The sequence below is a fragment of the Capsicum annuum genome, chromosome 1 (assembly GCF_002878395.1).
Source record: "Capsicum annuum cultivar UCD-10X-F1 chromosome 1, UCD10Xv1.1, whole genome shotgun sequence".
Classification (NCBI taxonomy): domain Eukaryota; kingdom Viridiplantae; phylum Streptophyta; class Magnoliopsida; order Solanales; family Solanaceae; genus Capsicum; species Capsicum annuum.
Genome location: NC_061111.1, coordinates 224,070,043 through 224,084,796, shown reverse-complemented (window position 1 = coordinate 224,084,796; position 14,754 = coordinate 224,070,043). Strand labels below are relative to the sequence as shown.

Below are 14,754 nucleotides of genomic sequence, written 5' to 3'. Positions count from 1 at the left end.
ATATGCTCCATTCCATGAAGTGAATGTGGTAGCAATATATGATAAGTCTGAAATATGACAACTTACTTCATTCTTGAGGTGTATGTGGCAGCAGTGCATAATATGTCTGAAAGGAGACAAGTGATTGAGTGCACGAATATAAGCGTGAAGGGATAATATGATTATGATCATCAAAAGTGATGATATTTTCACATGCATATTATGATCATAAGCTATGATAGAGAAAAATTCTCTACATCATATGTATGCCTCGATTTGCTTCTGAAGTAGTAAAATCTTGATAGAGGTTATAAGCTATCATAATTTGATAGGCTTAAGACACGATTATATTCCATTTATGGGGAATGAGAAGCTTATTAATGCAAACGTGTACTTGATTGTGATGGTATCACAACTCACCTCCGAATGAGGCAGAATAATTGAGAAGAGTTAGTTCGAAATCTACTTCTAAAGTAGTAAATCTGAAATTTATTCATGTAATAGTAAATCTAAAATTTACTAAAGAAAAAAGTACATGTCATGGTAAACTTGAAGTTTACTAGAATAAAAGTTCATAAATTGATATGAACGATTGTGACATCTCGAAGATGTGCATATTGAATATGAGACATGTATTGAAGAACTAGAAGATTCTTTGAGAATTGTTTATGTCGTTTGTTCTCATGATAAGTTGGTTGGACCAACTAATGTTGGGATTGAATTCCTTAAATCTGAAAAAGAATAAAAGGTGAATAAGGGTCCGCTCACCTATCATGTGATATGTTGAAAAGATACATCAATAAGATGATCACATGTACGTTCATGGTCAACCTACGTTTGACATTCATAAATTTACTTTTTCAATATAAATTGAGCATAATTTTCAGATTGTTCAATCAAGAAAGTTATCTTGATGATGATGGTTTGGCATTGAATGCCTTTGATAAAGAGCTAAATCATTATTAATGAGAACAAAACTTCATGTATTAGTCTAAAATATGATATATTGCAATAGCATTTGTATGCATCAGACCAATAAATTATGATTATTTCTTCCCTCTCAATTGGTTCAAGGTCGGGAACTAATTATTTCATCTGATAATTTTGATGTGCGGTATACGATTAATGAATATACTATAATGCACAAAGATGGATTCCTCAAAGAAATAGAATATGTATGTTAGTTTTCCTAACATAAGGGGGAGATTATAAGCGCTATGAAATATGTTAGGAATTATCACCATTTTCTCATCTAAAAGATAATTCAAGTCAAATGTTGAAAACATCTCATATTAAGCACAAGTGCTCTTATTTTGTATTCCTAAAGAACAAAGTCTATGCATGCGTGAAGTGTGGTAGACTGATCGGTTCCAAATGAAACAGTCCTTGAAAAATAAGGATCAAATAATCATAATAAGAAGGCAATGTGCTCTTGAAGAGCCTACGACATAACACTTCATGAAACCTTATGAGAGGTTCATGTACCTGAAAATAATGGAGTGATGAGATCTCAAAATGTTATGTCGCATTGTGAAATGATACGAAATTATATATCATCAATATCTTTGACATAATATAGGCGCAATATTGTGAAAGATTACGAGGATCTGAATTCTACGTTTATTTAAGCATGATGGCGTAGAAACATTTATCAAGTGATATGAAAGGATACGTCTTGGTAAGTATAAAACTTATTTGATTTGCAGTCCAGATATTTGAAGATGTCACTCATGAAATGTTGAATATTGTCACTTAACAAAACTTATGTGAAAACTTTTAAGGATTCAAACTGCTTGAAGCATATAAAAGTTTCTAAAAAACTTATTTATAATCCATATATTGTATAAGCTTATTGCTTGAACATCATTGGAACTCTTGGACAGTTTTCAAAGCAATAGATTATTTGCTGAAATTCAAAATATATCAAATTGGATTGGTTATAAAGTACCATATCTTAGTGCAATTGATGCATTCATGTACCTTGCAAATACTACAAGGCCTATAGCCTTTTCAGTCAATTTGTTAGCAAGGTATATTTCTGCTCCTACTATGAGACATCAAAATGAGATAAAACACATGATCTTGTTTTATTCTAAAGATTGCAGTCCCGATCTTATTGGTCATACTGATGTTGGGTACTTATCTGACCCGCATAAACTCGGTCTCAAATAGGCTATGTGTTCATATGTGGTGGTACTGCCATATCTTGGAGATATATAAAGCAGTCTATCATAGCCACTTCATCAAATCATGCTGAGATAATAGTTATTCATGAAGCAAACCGAGAATGTGTATAGTTGAGGTCCATAATATATCTCATTCGAGAAAAATATGGTGTGAAATATGACAATCTACCCATAATTTTATACAGAGATAATTCAGCATATATAACACATCTTAAGGGAGGACTCATAAATGGAGATAGAACGAAGCATATTTTGCCAAAGCTTTTCTACATACATGAGCTACAAAAGAATGATGATATTAATGTACAACAGATTCGTTCAACTGACAATGTGGTTGATTTATTCACTAAATCTTCTCCAATTGTAACTTTCAAGAAGATACTGCACAAGATCGGGATGCAAAAGTTCAAGGATGTTCTCATTAGGGGGAGCAAATACGTGTTGTACTCTTTTTTCCTTTCAAGGTTTTATCCCACCGAGTTTTCCCTGTAAGTTTTTTAATGAGGCAGCCTATATGCGTATTGTCAGAGATGTGTACTCTTTTTTCTTCACTAGATTTTTTCCCACTGGGTTTTTTCTAGTAAGATTTTAACGAGGCACATTATCTACCAATTAGACATTCAAGGGGGAGTGTTATAAATGTATTTATATTATAGTGAATGTCTATCAAGATCTATTTTAATATCCATTAGGATTTGAAGCATCTGTCTTTTACTCAGACTAGGAGTAAATTTCCCCTATAAATAGAGGGGTTTTGTTCATTGTATTGACAATCTTATGATCTCTCATCCTCAAGAGAAGAAATAAGAATCACTCTCTCTATTCTCTCTACTCTTCTTCTTTATTCTTCTTTATTGTTTTATAACATTAATTACTTTCCTTATGCCTAAAAATATTTTCAAATTCATGTTTCTTCCCGATTCATGTTTTCCTTTATCTTCCCATTCTATCTTCCTTTGGTATTTACGCAATTAAACAATTTTTAGGTTCCAAACAGGACAATCATTATATAATCAAGCAAGTAATGAATGAAAATTACACTTTTAAATGCACTATAAATTTAAAATAATGGAATGTCTTAGGTAAAACTAATGATTCACAGTTCAAATAGTTATATATGTCAAATATTACTCCTAAAAAATTGAAATGTAAATCTTAATTAGTTGTGTGATTATCTTGACTCTTTAGACGTACTGGAACAATCCAGCATAGATTTTCATGTATGACACAAAACTTTAATGGCATTACCACGTAGTAGCATTAACCTATACTGATGGTGCTGAACTCCCTATTTAATCTCTTGTGAGAAATATAAACTATAATAAATTGTCTGTTCGTATTATTTGTTTTTGTCTTGATTAATCTATTCAATATTAACTATAATAACTTTGCATGTTCGTGGTGTCTGTTTTTTTTCTTGATTAGTCTTTTGTAATAATCTAGATCATAGAACATCTTTTCAATAAGCATATTACAAAAACAATTATCAGCTAATTGAGCTGGCATACGTTTATTATAAGTTGTACTCTGAGCTACAAAACTTGTATGTTTACACAATCTCAATAATTAAATTGTATGATGTTGGCACAATTCAAATTCATCGCGAGTGGCACCCACATTAATCCTCCGATGGGAGAACCAACTAACCTAACATTAATCATACTTAGCCAAAAGTAAAACAACTAATCTAATTTCAGAATCCAAAAATAATATCCAAATCAAAATAAACATAAGCACAATAAAATAATGCGGAAAACATTGTATTTATAGAAACCCCTCGAACCGGAAAGTTGTTTGTACCAAAATTACTCAGAATATCAACGGGAGGATCCAACCTTGAAAATTAAGGATGTGCATAAGACTGGAACAAAGGATTTAAAAACATCAACAGAAGAATTCATGGTTGCCCGAAAGATACAGGTCACCCTTGAATTTGAATCAACTGCTACAATCACATCCGAGGTCTCGCAATAACCATTGAAAAATACTCTGCACTCAATAAAAGTAAGAGCAGGTATAGTATCAGTGAACAAGAAAACTACGGTGTACTAATAAGGTCGATCATTTGATCAACCCAAGATGAGATATGTGAAATACATAGCTATAACTGAGTTAAACATGCCAACAAATGTTTGATACTTAGCAACCTTTATTTGGTCCACTACACTTAACCTTGTTCAAGAGATTTAATAAACAAGCTGATATGTATCAACCAAGAATACAAGGCAAGTATAACACTCTGAAAATCCAAGACAAGATTAGAATTATGCTTCAAGTATATGTAGAATCAAACTTCACATTTTGATAGTATGAGAAGTGATTTAGACATGTATTAAGCCACAAGTAACTCATAACTTATAGTTGAGTTGAAACCTCCCTTACCGATTGATTTCGTGTGAAAAAATCTTGCTATAGTTAAATTCAAATGAGCATAACTCCTAGATTATGAAGTATTTTTGCCCTAAAAAACCTCCAATGATATGTATTTGAATTATCTTTCCAACGCGTATAGTTTCACCTTAATTCAATATCAGAGTAAAAAGTAATGGATATTTACTGAAGTACTGTCAAATCTATCAGTGACGGGCCGTCAGGAGGACCGACGGGTCATGGAATGGTCCCACAGGTCATGGGATAGCTGCACAGGCCCTGGTTAGCTCGTGGCAACTGCTAAGGTGCAATGACTCTCCAGTTCATTTCTATATTTCTGTATTATTTCACTATTTAGAGCTTTTCCGTAGTTGCCTCAAGTCATTTATGACTTCCTGGACCTGATAGTTCAGTACTAGGTAGTTTATTTGGTTTTTAAAGAAAATTTACTATTTTGAAGTTTTCGTTGTTTAGAATTGAGTGTCAGGCTTAAAAATAAGGCTATCAGCCTTGTATACCAATTTCGACAGTTCCACTAGCTCCAAAACATCGATTTTAGGCAATGAAGACCTTTGGTTCGGGTCTCGAAGTTTTTGAACTTATTTTGGACAATTGGATGACCATTGTTAAAATAACCCTTCGGTGTGTGCCCACATTTTATAAAAACAATCCCGAATGAAAATTTTGATGGCATCGTTGAGTCTAGAATGTTGAATTATATAGGATAGCATAATTCGTTTGCATTCACAGGATTCCAAACGAATTTCAAGAGTTTGATCAGAGACTTGGCACTTAGCCAAATCGGCTGGAGCAGGCCAAAAATGGCCTTTACATTAAAGAGAACCTTGGTCACGTTTGGGAAGGCCAGGATAAATTGTTATCGTGATCTCAATGACCTTGGCCATATTCGCACATGCCAAGTTCATTGGCTATCGCGATTGCGGGCTGGTTTTCGCATTTGAAAAGAGTCTTCTCCAGATCGGACAATACTTCATCCTCTGCAGTCGCTGTGGACCGGATGTGGTCATGAAGGATAAACTGAGTCTCAATCTGTGTCCGCGATGAGGTCACCAAAATCCTAAAAAGGGACCCTTGACAACATTAATAGTTGTGGAACCCAATTCCCCTATCATTTATTTCAATTTCAAGTCCACAAAACCCAAGAAAACTTGGAGAAATATGGAGCTTGGTTATTGGGTGTTCAAGATAACTAGGATTTTGAGGTGAGTTGGGATGTTCGTTAGGATCATTTTTTGATCAATCTTTTCGTAAGTTTCCTTTAGTTTCTCAATTAATTCTCTAATTTAAAATTCAAACACCTAGATTCTTTGTGAATTGATTTGAGAGGAGTATTTGTGCTCGAATTTCACCATTTTTTTTTAGGAAAAATGATCCTTGGGCTTAGAGGAACGTTTTGACGATTTCAAAGTTAAGATTCTGCACGTGGGTGCCAAATGGGATTTTAAGCTCAATTTTGGACTCGAAGCATTTATATGTAGTACATATATTTTTATTCTCATTTTAATTTTAGATTAATATTTTGATAGTTTACTAATTTAAGCTTAAACTCTCCCCAAATTCGTAAACTAGTGATTATTAGGTTAATAAACCTAAAAACTAGCTACTGGGGTGAAATAATTACCTTTACAAATCAAATCTATGGAAAACTAAAGCAATTTTCCAAAATTTCCTAAGTCCTTCCCCAATAATGAATTTAAATAATATAGTATTCATTACAATGTATTTCTCAAGGTTTTGCAATGCAGGGTCATCCTTATATCTGAATATGCATTCACTAACAATAAAGTTATTATTTCCTCCATTCACAAGGTGATATATTAAAATTATTCCTATTATTTATTGTTTCTCAAGGTGTGTGTCAAGTCAATAATAGAAAAATAAAAATGAACAGAGAAAATAATAACTTTCTTGTTAGTGAATGCATATTCAGAGATACGGATGACCCCGCATTTCAAAACCTGTACTTCTATTTTTGCTAATCATGGTGGCATTAAGATAATTAAAAAAAGATGATTTCTACAACTATACTAATAAAAAGTTCAGGTACACATGACATTCATATGAAAACTTCAGGTGCCGACTGCAATTTAGCATGTTCACAACTAGCAAAAAGGTTACATATACAGGACTGAAATAGTCCAGTAGAATTTTGATAGTAGCGATACAAGTGAACCACCTCTTAAAGTAACAACTTTCTTGCTAGTAAATACATATTCATAGAAAAGGATGACCCCGTACTTCAATATCTGTACTTTTATTTTTGCAAATCATTGTGTCCATCCAGATATTGGGCAAGGTCTCTTTTGTACTACAGTTGGTTGACAGGATTGTTGTCCCAATATCAGACTTTCTTGCACACTAATTATTAATAATCAGGTTGAACTCTATGCTTCTATCACCACAAAGGTGGCATAAGATAATTAAAAAAAAGGGAGAACTTCTTACAACTGTTCTAATAAAAGATTTGAATTACACATGATATTCATATGAAGACTTCAGGTGCCAACTGCTTGTCTAGCTAGACAAGTGAATTAATTTTTTTTCTCTTAAAAAATTTAGTTTCTTTTTAGTTTCTTTCTCTAGAAGAATTTCATATATTTATTAGCGAGTTCATTTTTAACAAAAGAAACACTATCCAAAATTATCCCTATTGCAACGAACCTTTTGGCAACACTTCCAAAAACATTGCTATAGAGCATTTATTGCAATGCTTTCAACTGTTGCAAAAAAAAATTATTTTAGTTGAAATATTTTGTGTTAAACCGTTGATATTGATGAATAACCATTGCAATATGGTTACTTATAGCAATAGTTGCGTGAAACGTTGCCATAAAATCACCTATGGCAACACTTAATTGACAAAAAAATGCTATTACATCGGTTACAATTTTTTTCCCTCCCAAAATTTTCACTGCATCTGCCAAAAATTAAAATAATATGTAACATAAATTAAAGAAGTATATATAGAAAATTTTCCACTACTGTTAAATATTCCCATTCTCAACCATACACCGCCATACGCTCCGACCACATGGCACCACCGGTACGCTCCGACGACCACACACGACACGCCACCAGTGGCTCCGACCACACACTACCAGTTGCTCCGACCATACACCATCAATTCGATTCCAGCTTTCAATTTGCACTTCAATTTCTGAGCTAATTTGCAATTTTCTTCTTTAATTTGGTGATTTTAAGGTTAGCGTATTCTTATAATTGATAATTTGATCTAATTTTTTGAGTTTCTATTTTGAGGTTTTCTATTTTGGGGTTTACTTTTAGTGGATGCTCCTTTATGATTTGAAAATGAGTTGGAAATCAGAAATCCAAGTCAAGGAGCTTGAAAAAAAAAAAGGATTGTTGTTATATATAGTTGTGTCGATTGCCTCTTATCATGTATTTACTGTTAGTAGAACTGTTATATCTGTAGACTGTTTCTTGTTTGTATCTCTCTTGGTCTGGAAGGTGTTATTAGTTGGTATCAGAAGCTCTTCTGTAAAAGCACTAAATTTAAAGTTAAACATTTTGGAGTGAAGATCTTCTACTTATATTTTGGAAGTTAAACATATTTTGGTATGATGGGTTTGCTGTTTTGTTTGTACTTTTGTAGTATGGGTTGTGTGAATTTGCTAAACGTGATTAATTTTGTACTGTTTGTTTGGTTCTGGCCTGTTGTATTTGAATTTGTTGTGCTTAAGTGAACTGAAGGGGAGCCTTGTTGTAACTGGTAAAGTTGTTGCTAGGTTAGCATTTATCGAATTCAGGGAAATCAAGTTTAGCACTAGTGCCATTGAAGGTTTGATTACAGTATCAAAATGAATGTTGGGTACAACCGCTGGTTTAGTAAGTGAGGTCGTGAAGGTAGAGTTGCGAAATTAGTTTGTGGAAAGGTGTGGCAGGTGTGTGTTGGATGTTCCTTGGGGTTAAATGGATGCAGGAACAGTCGAAAGTACCACTCTTTTACTAGTAGAGGAGACTAGTGTGCTGTTGAAGTAGACAAGAGGAGATGTCGGGGAATTGCCCATTGGACCACCAGTAGATGAATTTTCTTTAGGAGATGTTGGGGAATTGCCCATTGGACCACCAGTAGATGAATTTTCTTTAGTATTAGAGGAACTAAAGGTGGTGTTACCCTGCAGCATGATGGTTGCATATGACCTTGAAGGACCAAATACTCTCTTGAGTGTCCCCTAATGAGAAAATGATATCTTTTGGTCGAAAATAACCTTTTTCAGATCTCTTATGAGTAAAAATAAAGATATGTGTCAAAATATTTTTTTCTCACATGATATCGTTTCAAAAGCCAGCAAGACCCTCCTTGTGTCCAGTACTATGGTTAGTTGTTACTACTGCAGGCACAACTAGTCTGACTCTGAGTGGAGCTGGAATTAGGGTTGAAAGAGCATCCTCCCATTACCCATAAACTAATATACAGAAAATTAGAAATTAGCTAATGAGGGTGATAGAGTGCTTTCTTGTTTAATTTGTCCAGGAAGACTAGCTCAAAGAGATGATGACTCTCTCATTATCACCCGGCCCATTCCAGACTCCCAGATCAGTACTGAGATTCAAGAGCATACTTCTTCTTCTACTTGACCTTTTTTTATTTTTTTTTCTATTTTTTTCTTTTGTGTGTGTGTGAGAGAGAGAGAGAGAGAGAGAAAGAAAGAGAGACAGAGCGAGGATGACAAAGTACGTGGGGTAATTTGTCTAAGTGGGCGGAATCTTCTTTTTTAAGTTAGGTAAATTTCATTCAAGTTATTCTCTTTTAGACTTTCTTTCCTTACTTCCGAGTTCATTCCATTCCATGTTATGATGTTTGATGAATTGGTTGAGGAAATTGCATTTTGTAGTACTTTTTGTGGAGGTTGATCTCCATGACTTGTGTCAATGACTGTGGCATCACTAGTCACTGATACTAATGAATTTCCAGGCACCACAACCTGCCTGAAGTGTACCATCTGCAGGTGCTCATGGTTTTACTCTCTGGTTTGCACTCTTTTTCACCTTTTTAGTTGGGGCACGAGTGTAAACACATTAGCTGAATCTAATTTGCAATTTTAGCTCATCAATTTGTGTGCATTTGTGGCTTTTCACGAATGTAAATATGTTGTTGGATCTAATTTTCACGGTGTTGAAATTCTGAAGTGAAGTTCTTCTGTTCCATTACTAAATTTTCTGATACTTTGTATGAACTATATTGGTAATAGCTATATTCCTTCAGATAATTTTCTTTGCCGGCTTGGTTTAGGTATAACAGTTTAACATCATTTTTGAATAGATATATGTGTTTGTATCTGTACACACACTCAGAATTATGTATTTTCACGCCTTAAATTCATTGTAGGAAGTGATTTTGTAGCCTCAATTATTCTGCTCTCTTTGTTCTTTGATTCATATACGATGAGGCTTTAGTCTTATAATTCAATCTGTCTCGCGCTGCTGGTGAATGCAAATTGCATATTAGATACAACGATGTATTTACAGTCGTGCAAAGCAGCAAACACGCACAGAGATCGATGAACACAAATTGATAAGCTATAGTTTATAGAGAATACAGAAATGCTTAACTGGCCGAGTGAACAGTTCTGTTGTTACTGCATCAATGGATCATAGTTTCGTGATTTGCTTGATAAGTTGATATGTCTAATCACATTTTTCTTTAGTAGGTTTTAACAGTTCTGTTACTGTAACCTGATTCTTACTTGAAACTTTTTTAGGGGGAAGGGGATTTGTGGAGGTGGAAGAATTTGGAGTCCCTGACACAGTTGTTAAGTTAATGTCATGGTGTGGTGATAATATTTGCTTGGGGATTAGAAGAGAATACATGATATTGAATACCACCAACGGTGTATTGTCTTAGGTTTTTCCTTCAGGGAGTATTGTTGCGCCTCTTATGGTGTCTCTTCCCTCCGGAGAACTTCTTTTGGGCAAGGTAATGTTTGTTATTTCTTTTAGGAAGGTAACAACATTATATATCATCAGCATAAAGGTTGTGCATAAACCTTATTTATATTTCAAAAGAAGAAAATATTTCTCCTTGCTATTTACATTGCAGACTTCTTTCTTTCTGGGTGACCAAATGAATCTCTGCTCCACTCCTTCAATTTTATTTTCAGCATTTTCAACGTGTTTACTAGAATATAATCAGGATAACCTCTAAAAGAAAAAGAAACCCACCAGCCCTTAACCCTTTCCAGTAAGCCATCATCATCATGCCACATAAATTGAACTTGAAATAAAAAATTTTGTTATCTAGCTTCCATACTGTAGTTCAATTGGATTATGATCTGAAACAGTTTTAAAAAGTGTATTCTGTCTAATGAGATTGAAATTATCATCCCATTCAGTGTTTAACAGAAAATTATCCAACCTTGAAGCCTCATCTATTTCACATATGTGCAACACTGAAATCTCTTGCCCATGGAGCTATTTTTCTTTTGACAACAGTGCATTGAACTTTTAGAATTTATACTTTCCATTGTTATTCGTTTCTTCAAATTTGGACATGGAATGAACTGTAATCTTTGGCTGTGTATGCGCGGATTAGATCGATGTGAGTAGCTTTTGCATAACCCTTTCTTATTTTTGGCATAATGGTGTAAGATTGCCATATGATTATTCAAAGATTGCGAGAGGAGTTATTGATATAAAATATTATATCATGGCACTAATGCCAATTACAGGGCATTCTCCTTGCTAAAGCGTGTTTGTAGATAATCAATTACAGAAAATGCCAAAAAGGAAAACCAACAAAGCATATTATTGAATAAGAAAAGGTATCTTGCAATACTGAGCGTAGATGATGCGGGAAAAGTTCTTCTAAAACGGTAATCTTTCTGCTCCAGTAAATTCTAGTTTGTTGATGTTACTACCTTTACCAGTATATGAAATCAGTTGTGTAGAAGAAAGGTAGAAACATTATGTATCAAGATTACAAGGTTTTTTCAGTTTTAAGTGGAATTCCATGCTCTGTTTGAAATGAAAGTAATGCTAGATGCTAATTGTAAGACTCGAGAAGAAGCTTATATAATACAGTAGTAATGAACTTATTATAGTGGAATGACATCATTGAAAGTGACGTAAACGGCCTATATCAGTTACTGGAATAAATTAATAGAATGGACATGGAGAATGTGCAGACCAAAATTATTATCAATGGGGAACCACAAAAATGGTGAATAAAATATAGTCAAATGTCAGTAAGAGAAACTGAACTAACCTGGACTAAATTACTTTATGTCTTTCGATGAACTTTGTTTTTTGGACTTTTACAATGTGTTCCCATTATTAGCATAGAAATTAGCTTATGTCTCTTGCGTCTATGGAAAAGAACTTTCTTATTTATGACTGATTTGTGTAACAGTTTAATATGAAACATTCTTTTGAATCCTTCTGCTTTTGCGTTAAAGTGGTAAAGGAAAACTGGAGAAGCAGTTCCGGATGTCCTGTAGGGTTGTGGCCTATTTGACTGCTATCGGGCAGAAGATCTGGAGACTGCCTCCTTCATATATGTAGTTGATGGGGAACTTACTACTATTGTGGCTGAGACAAATCCACAGGTATTATATCTTTGCGGTTCTGTTACTTTGTTATCCTTGATTTTCATACCCTCTTATGTCTAGGCTATGATTTATGCTGTTGGATTAGGGAAAGAGGTTATTCCTACTGCTGCTGCTGTCAATTGAGTGCTTAAGGATGACAGTGGATATCTTATCAAGATTCTTTTGTCGAATTATGGTAGGCATTTTTATGTCAATCCTAAGTGCTGGAGGCTGTTTGCCGACCTTTTGGAGAATACTGCTTATGGGCTAGAGATTTTGACCCCTGCCTTCCCACATCTATTTGTTCCTATTGGAGCTGTTGCTGGAGCAGGGAGATCGGCTGCTTCCTTAATTCAGGTAAATTTTTCGAAGCCAAGTGGGAATCTGATCATGAATAAAAAGTGTTTGTTTCTGATCTGTATGTACTTACTGCAACTGCAGTATATTGCTGGTATTGTGTCTAAAAGATGTTCTGCAAGTTTCCCTTAGGTGTTTTCATTAAATTTATGTAATTTTATCTTCATTACAGAGTAGAATTAGATGTTATTTCCCAAACATATTCTCCCCACCCCCATCGCCAAAAGGAAAAAAGAAAAAAAAAGATAAAGGTTCATAAAGTGAACAACCTTTTTTTCCTTACAGGCTGCTACAAGGAACTGTTTCTATGCTGTTTTGGCGCTCAAGAGGAATTTCGCTGAGGTAATTTCTTTACTTCTCTATTCTGACTTTGGTTGTCAAATATGTTGGGGGCATGAAACTTGTAATGTTCCAGCCTCTCTTGATTACCTACAAGAACCACACTCATATTTGTGCATATGCCGTGTGATGATTGAGGAGTTACTAGAAGAAAAATATTTATATTCTGATTCAGTTACTAATAGCAGGTGATTGTGAAGGGTGAAACTCAAGGAATGGTGAGCAAAGCTATTGGAATCATGCTTGGCATTGCCCTGGCTAACTGCACCCGCTCTTCTACATCTCTTGCTCTTGCTTCTTTTGATGTGGTAACTTGGATCCATATGTTCTGCAATCTGAAGTCATATCAGTCCATTCAACTAAGGACTTTAAATCCTTATCGTGCAAGTACTTCTCTTCCTTTGCGTTTTTATTTCTTAAATCATAATATAAACACAATTAATTTGAAAAGCACAAGGGAGTTTTCTTGGTATTCGCCTTGCTATACATGAAATGTTCTGTACGTTTGGCATTTTGAACAATTTCAGAAAAGCAATTTAGCAATTGGGAGATGGGCGGGTAAGAATTGTTCAATTCCCCTTTGGAAAGGAGCTAGATTCCACCGGCTGTTACATGAAATTTTCTCTATGATTGATGTGTTTTGAACATTTATCAGGAAAAAAGATTAAGGGATTGAGGGCTGGTTGTTAAGGATCGTTTTAACTTTGTCTTTCAAAAGGTAGAGGAGGTTCTGTTGGCTATCATGCCCATAGGAGATCTACCCCTTTTAAGTCATTCTTAAGGTAAATGATGTACCTTGGATTTGAATTCTGACACAATCAAGCTTGTGATGTTTAACTTTTCTGAGATTTTGCTTGTTCCTTGTTATATCTCACCAACTGAGATTTCTATTCTACGTGCAGGATGAGAGACTAAGACATTTTCTGAGAATCTTGCAAACATATTGGACATTCAACTCCATGGACCTTCAAGCATTCAGAAAACTGATCCAAAAACTGAATGTGGCATTTGTTATGCTCCATATCTTCCAATTGGTAATCCTATATCCGTAAGATAAAACCCATTGATATTCTGTGGATGGCATTGACTTGGTGATGTCAATCTATATGAAGAACTTGGTGATAGAAGTGGAAGTAGCACCGATTGTATATGTGAAAATAACAGCTGCAGTAGGGCCTTCCAGAGTGTTTGCCTGAAAAACTATACCAGGCATACGAATAGCCATTATTGTTGGAACTGCTGCGTCATTTCTTGCCTGCCCGACTGAACTTATAAAATGCAGATTGCGCTGCACGAGAAGTACCAGGAAATTCTGTTATGTTTGGAGTATAAGAAGCATTAATGCAGTATTTTGTAGGAGGCATGGATACATCTGGTGCTGTTGTTCAGCTGAGAAGGTTTCGAGAGGTCCAAGACTTGCTGCTTTTTGATTTAGATTACTAGCTTCTGGTAAAGATTTGTTTTGTGATGTGTATATAATTGTGTATTATAATTTATTATATATGTAAATACTAATTTATGTGGTTACATAAAATTTTAATTCGGATTATTATATTAATGAAAGATTTTGTTGTGATGTGTATATACATATAATTGTATTAATATAATTCTCTCTATATATATTCATCGTTACAATAGGGGACAAAAAGTGTTGCAATAGGTGTCAAAGTGTTGCAATAGATATCAAAAAGCGTTGCAATAGATAGTTAAATGTTGTTGCAAAATATCAGTAAGTGTTGCAATAGATATTTGAAAATTGTTGAAATAGGGTTATTGCAATGCTTTTTTGTCGTTGCAATATAGTCTATTGCAACGCTTTCTTGTTGTTGCAATATAGTCTATTGCAACGGTTCTTAACCGTTGCTATAAACTATGAAGCGTCCCCATAGGAGTTAAAATAAACCGTTGCAATAGGTCTACTATTGCAACGGTTGTTGAAACCGTCGCAAAAGTCG

General features: G+C 34.5%; 1 protein-coding gene across 10 annotated transcripts; it reads left to right on the top strand.

The window, feature by feature from the left end:
• The first annotated feature begins 7,419 nt into the window (after positions 1-7,419).
• LOC107873062 (protein root UVB sensitive 1, chloroplastic) lies at positions 7,420-14,359 on the top strand. 10 transcript variants are annotated; one of them, XR_007053455.1, is made up of 9 exons: positions 7,425-7,757; positions 10,280-10,494; positions 11,246-11,389; positions 11,972-12,121; positions 12,304-12,460; positions 12,746-12,802; positions 12,988-13,186; positions 13,455-13,581; positions 13,702-14,359. XR_007053455.1 is itself a non-coding variant. In XM_047409154.1 (8 exons), exons 4-8 carry the CDS (start codon positions 12,081-12,083, stop codon positions 13,487-13,489), a joined length of 489 nt encoding a protein of 162 aa, XP_047265110.1. In that variant the 5' UTR covers positions 7,424-7,757; positions 10,280-10,494; positions 11,246-11,389; positions 11,972-12,080; the 3' UTR covers positions 13,490-14,359. The 10 variants fall into 10 exon arrangements, 6 of the variants coding, with proteins under 6 accessions (XP_047265110.1, XP_016575261.1, XP_016575260.1 ...); XM_047409154.1 differs by having other exon boundaries at positions 7,424-7,757; positions 13,455-14,359; XM_047409157.1 differs by lacking the exon at positions 13,455-13,581 and having other exon boundaries at positions 7,426-7,757.
• The last annotated feature ends 395 nt before the right edge of the window (positions 14,360-14,754 follow it).

What these genes read in the sequence shown, in the direction of transcription:
- LOC107873062 (XM_016719775.2), top strand. Translation starts at nt 12,081, where the DNA reads ATGGGGAACTTACTACTATTGTGGCTGAGACAAATCCACAG. An exon ending in TGGCTGAGACAAATCCACAG is followed by an intron (nt 12,122 to 12,303) that starts GTATTATATCTT and finishes GAATTATGGTAG; the next exon opens with GCATTTTTATGTCAATCCTA. An exon ending in CGGCTGCTTCCTTAATTCAG is followed by an intron (nt 12,461 to 12,745) that starts GTAAATTTTTCG and finishes TTTTCCTTACAG; the next exon opens with GCTGCTACAAGGAACTGTTT.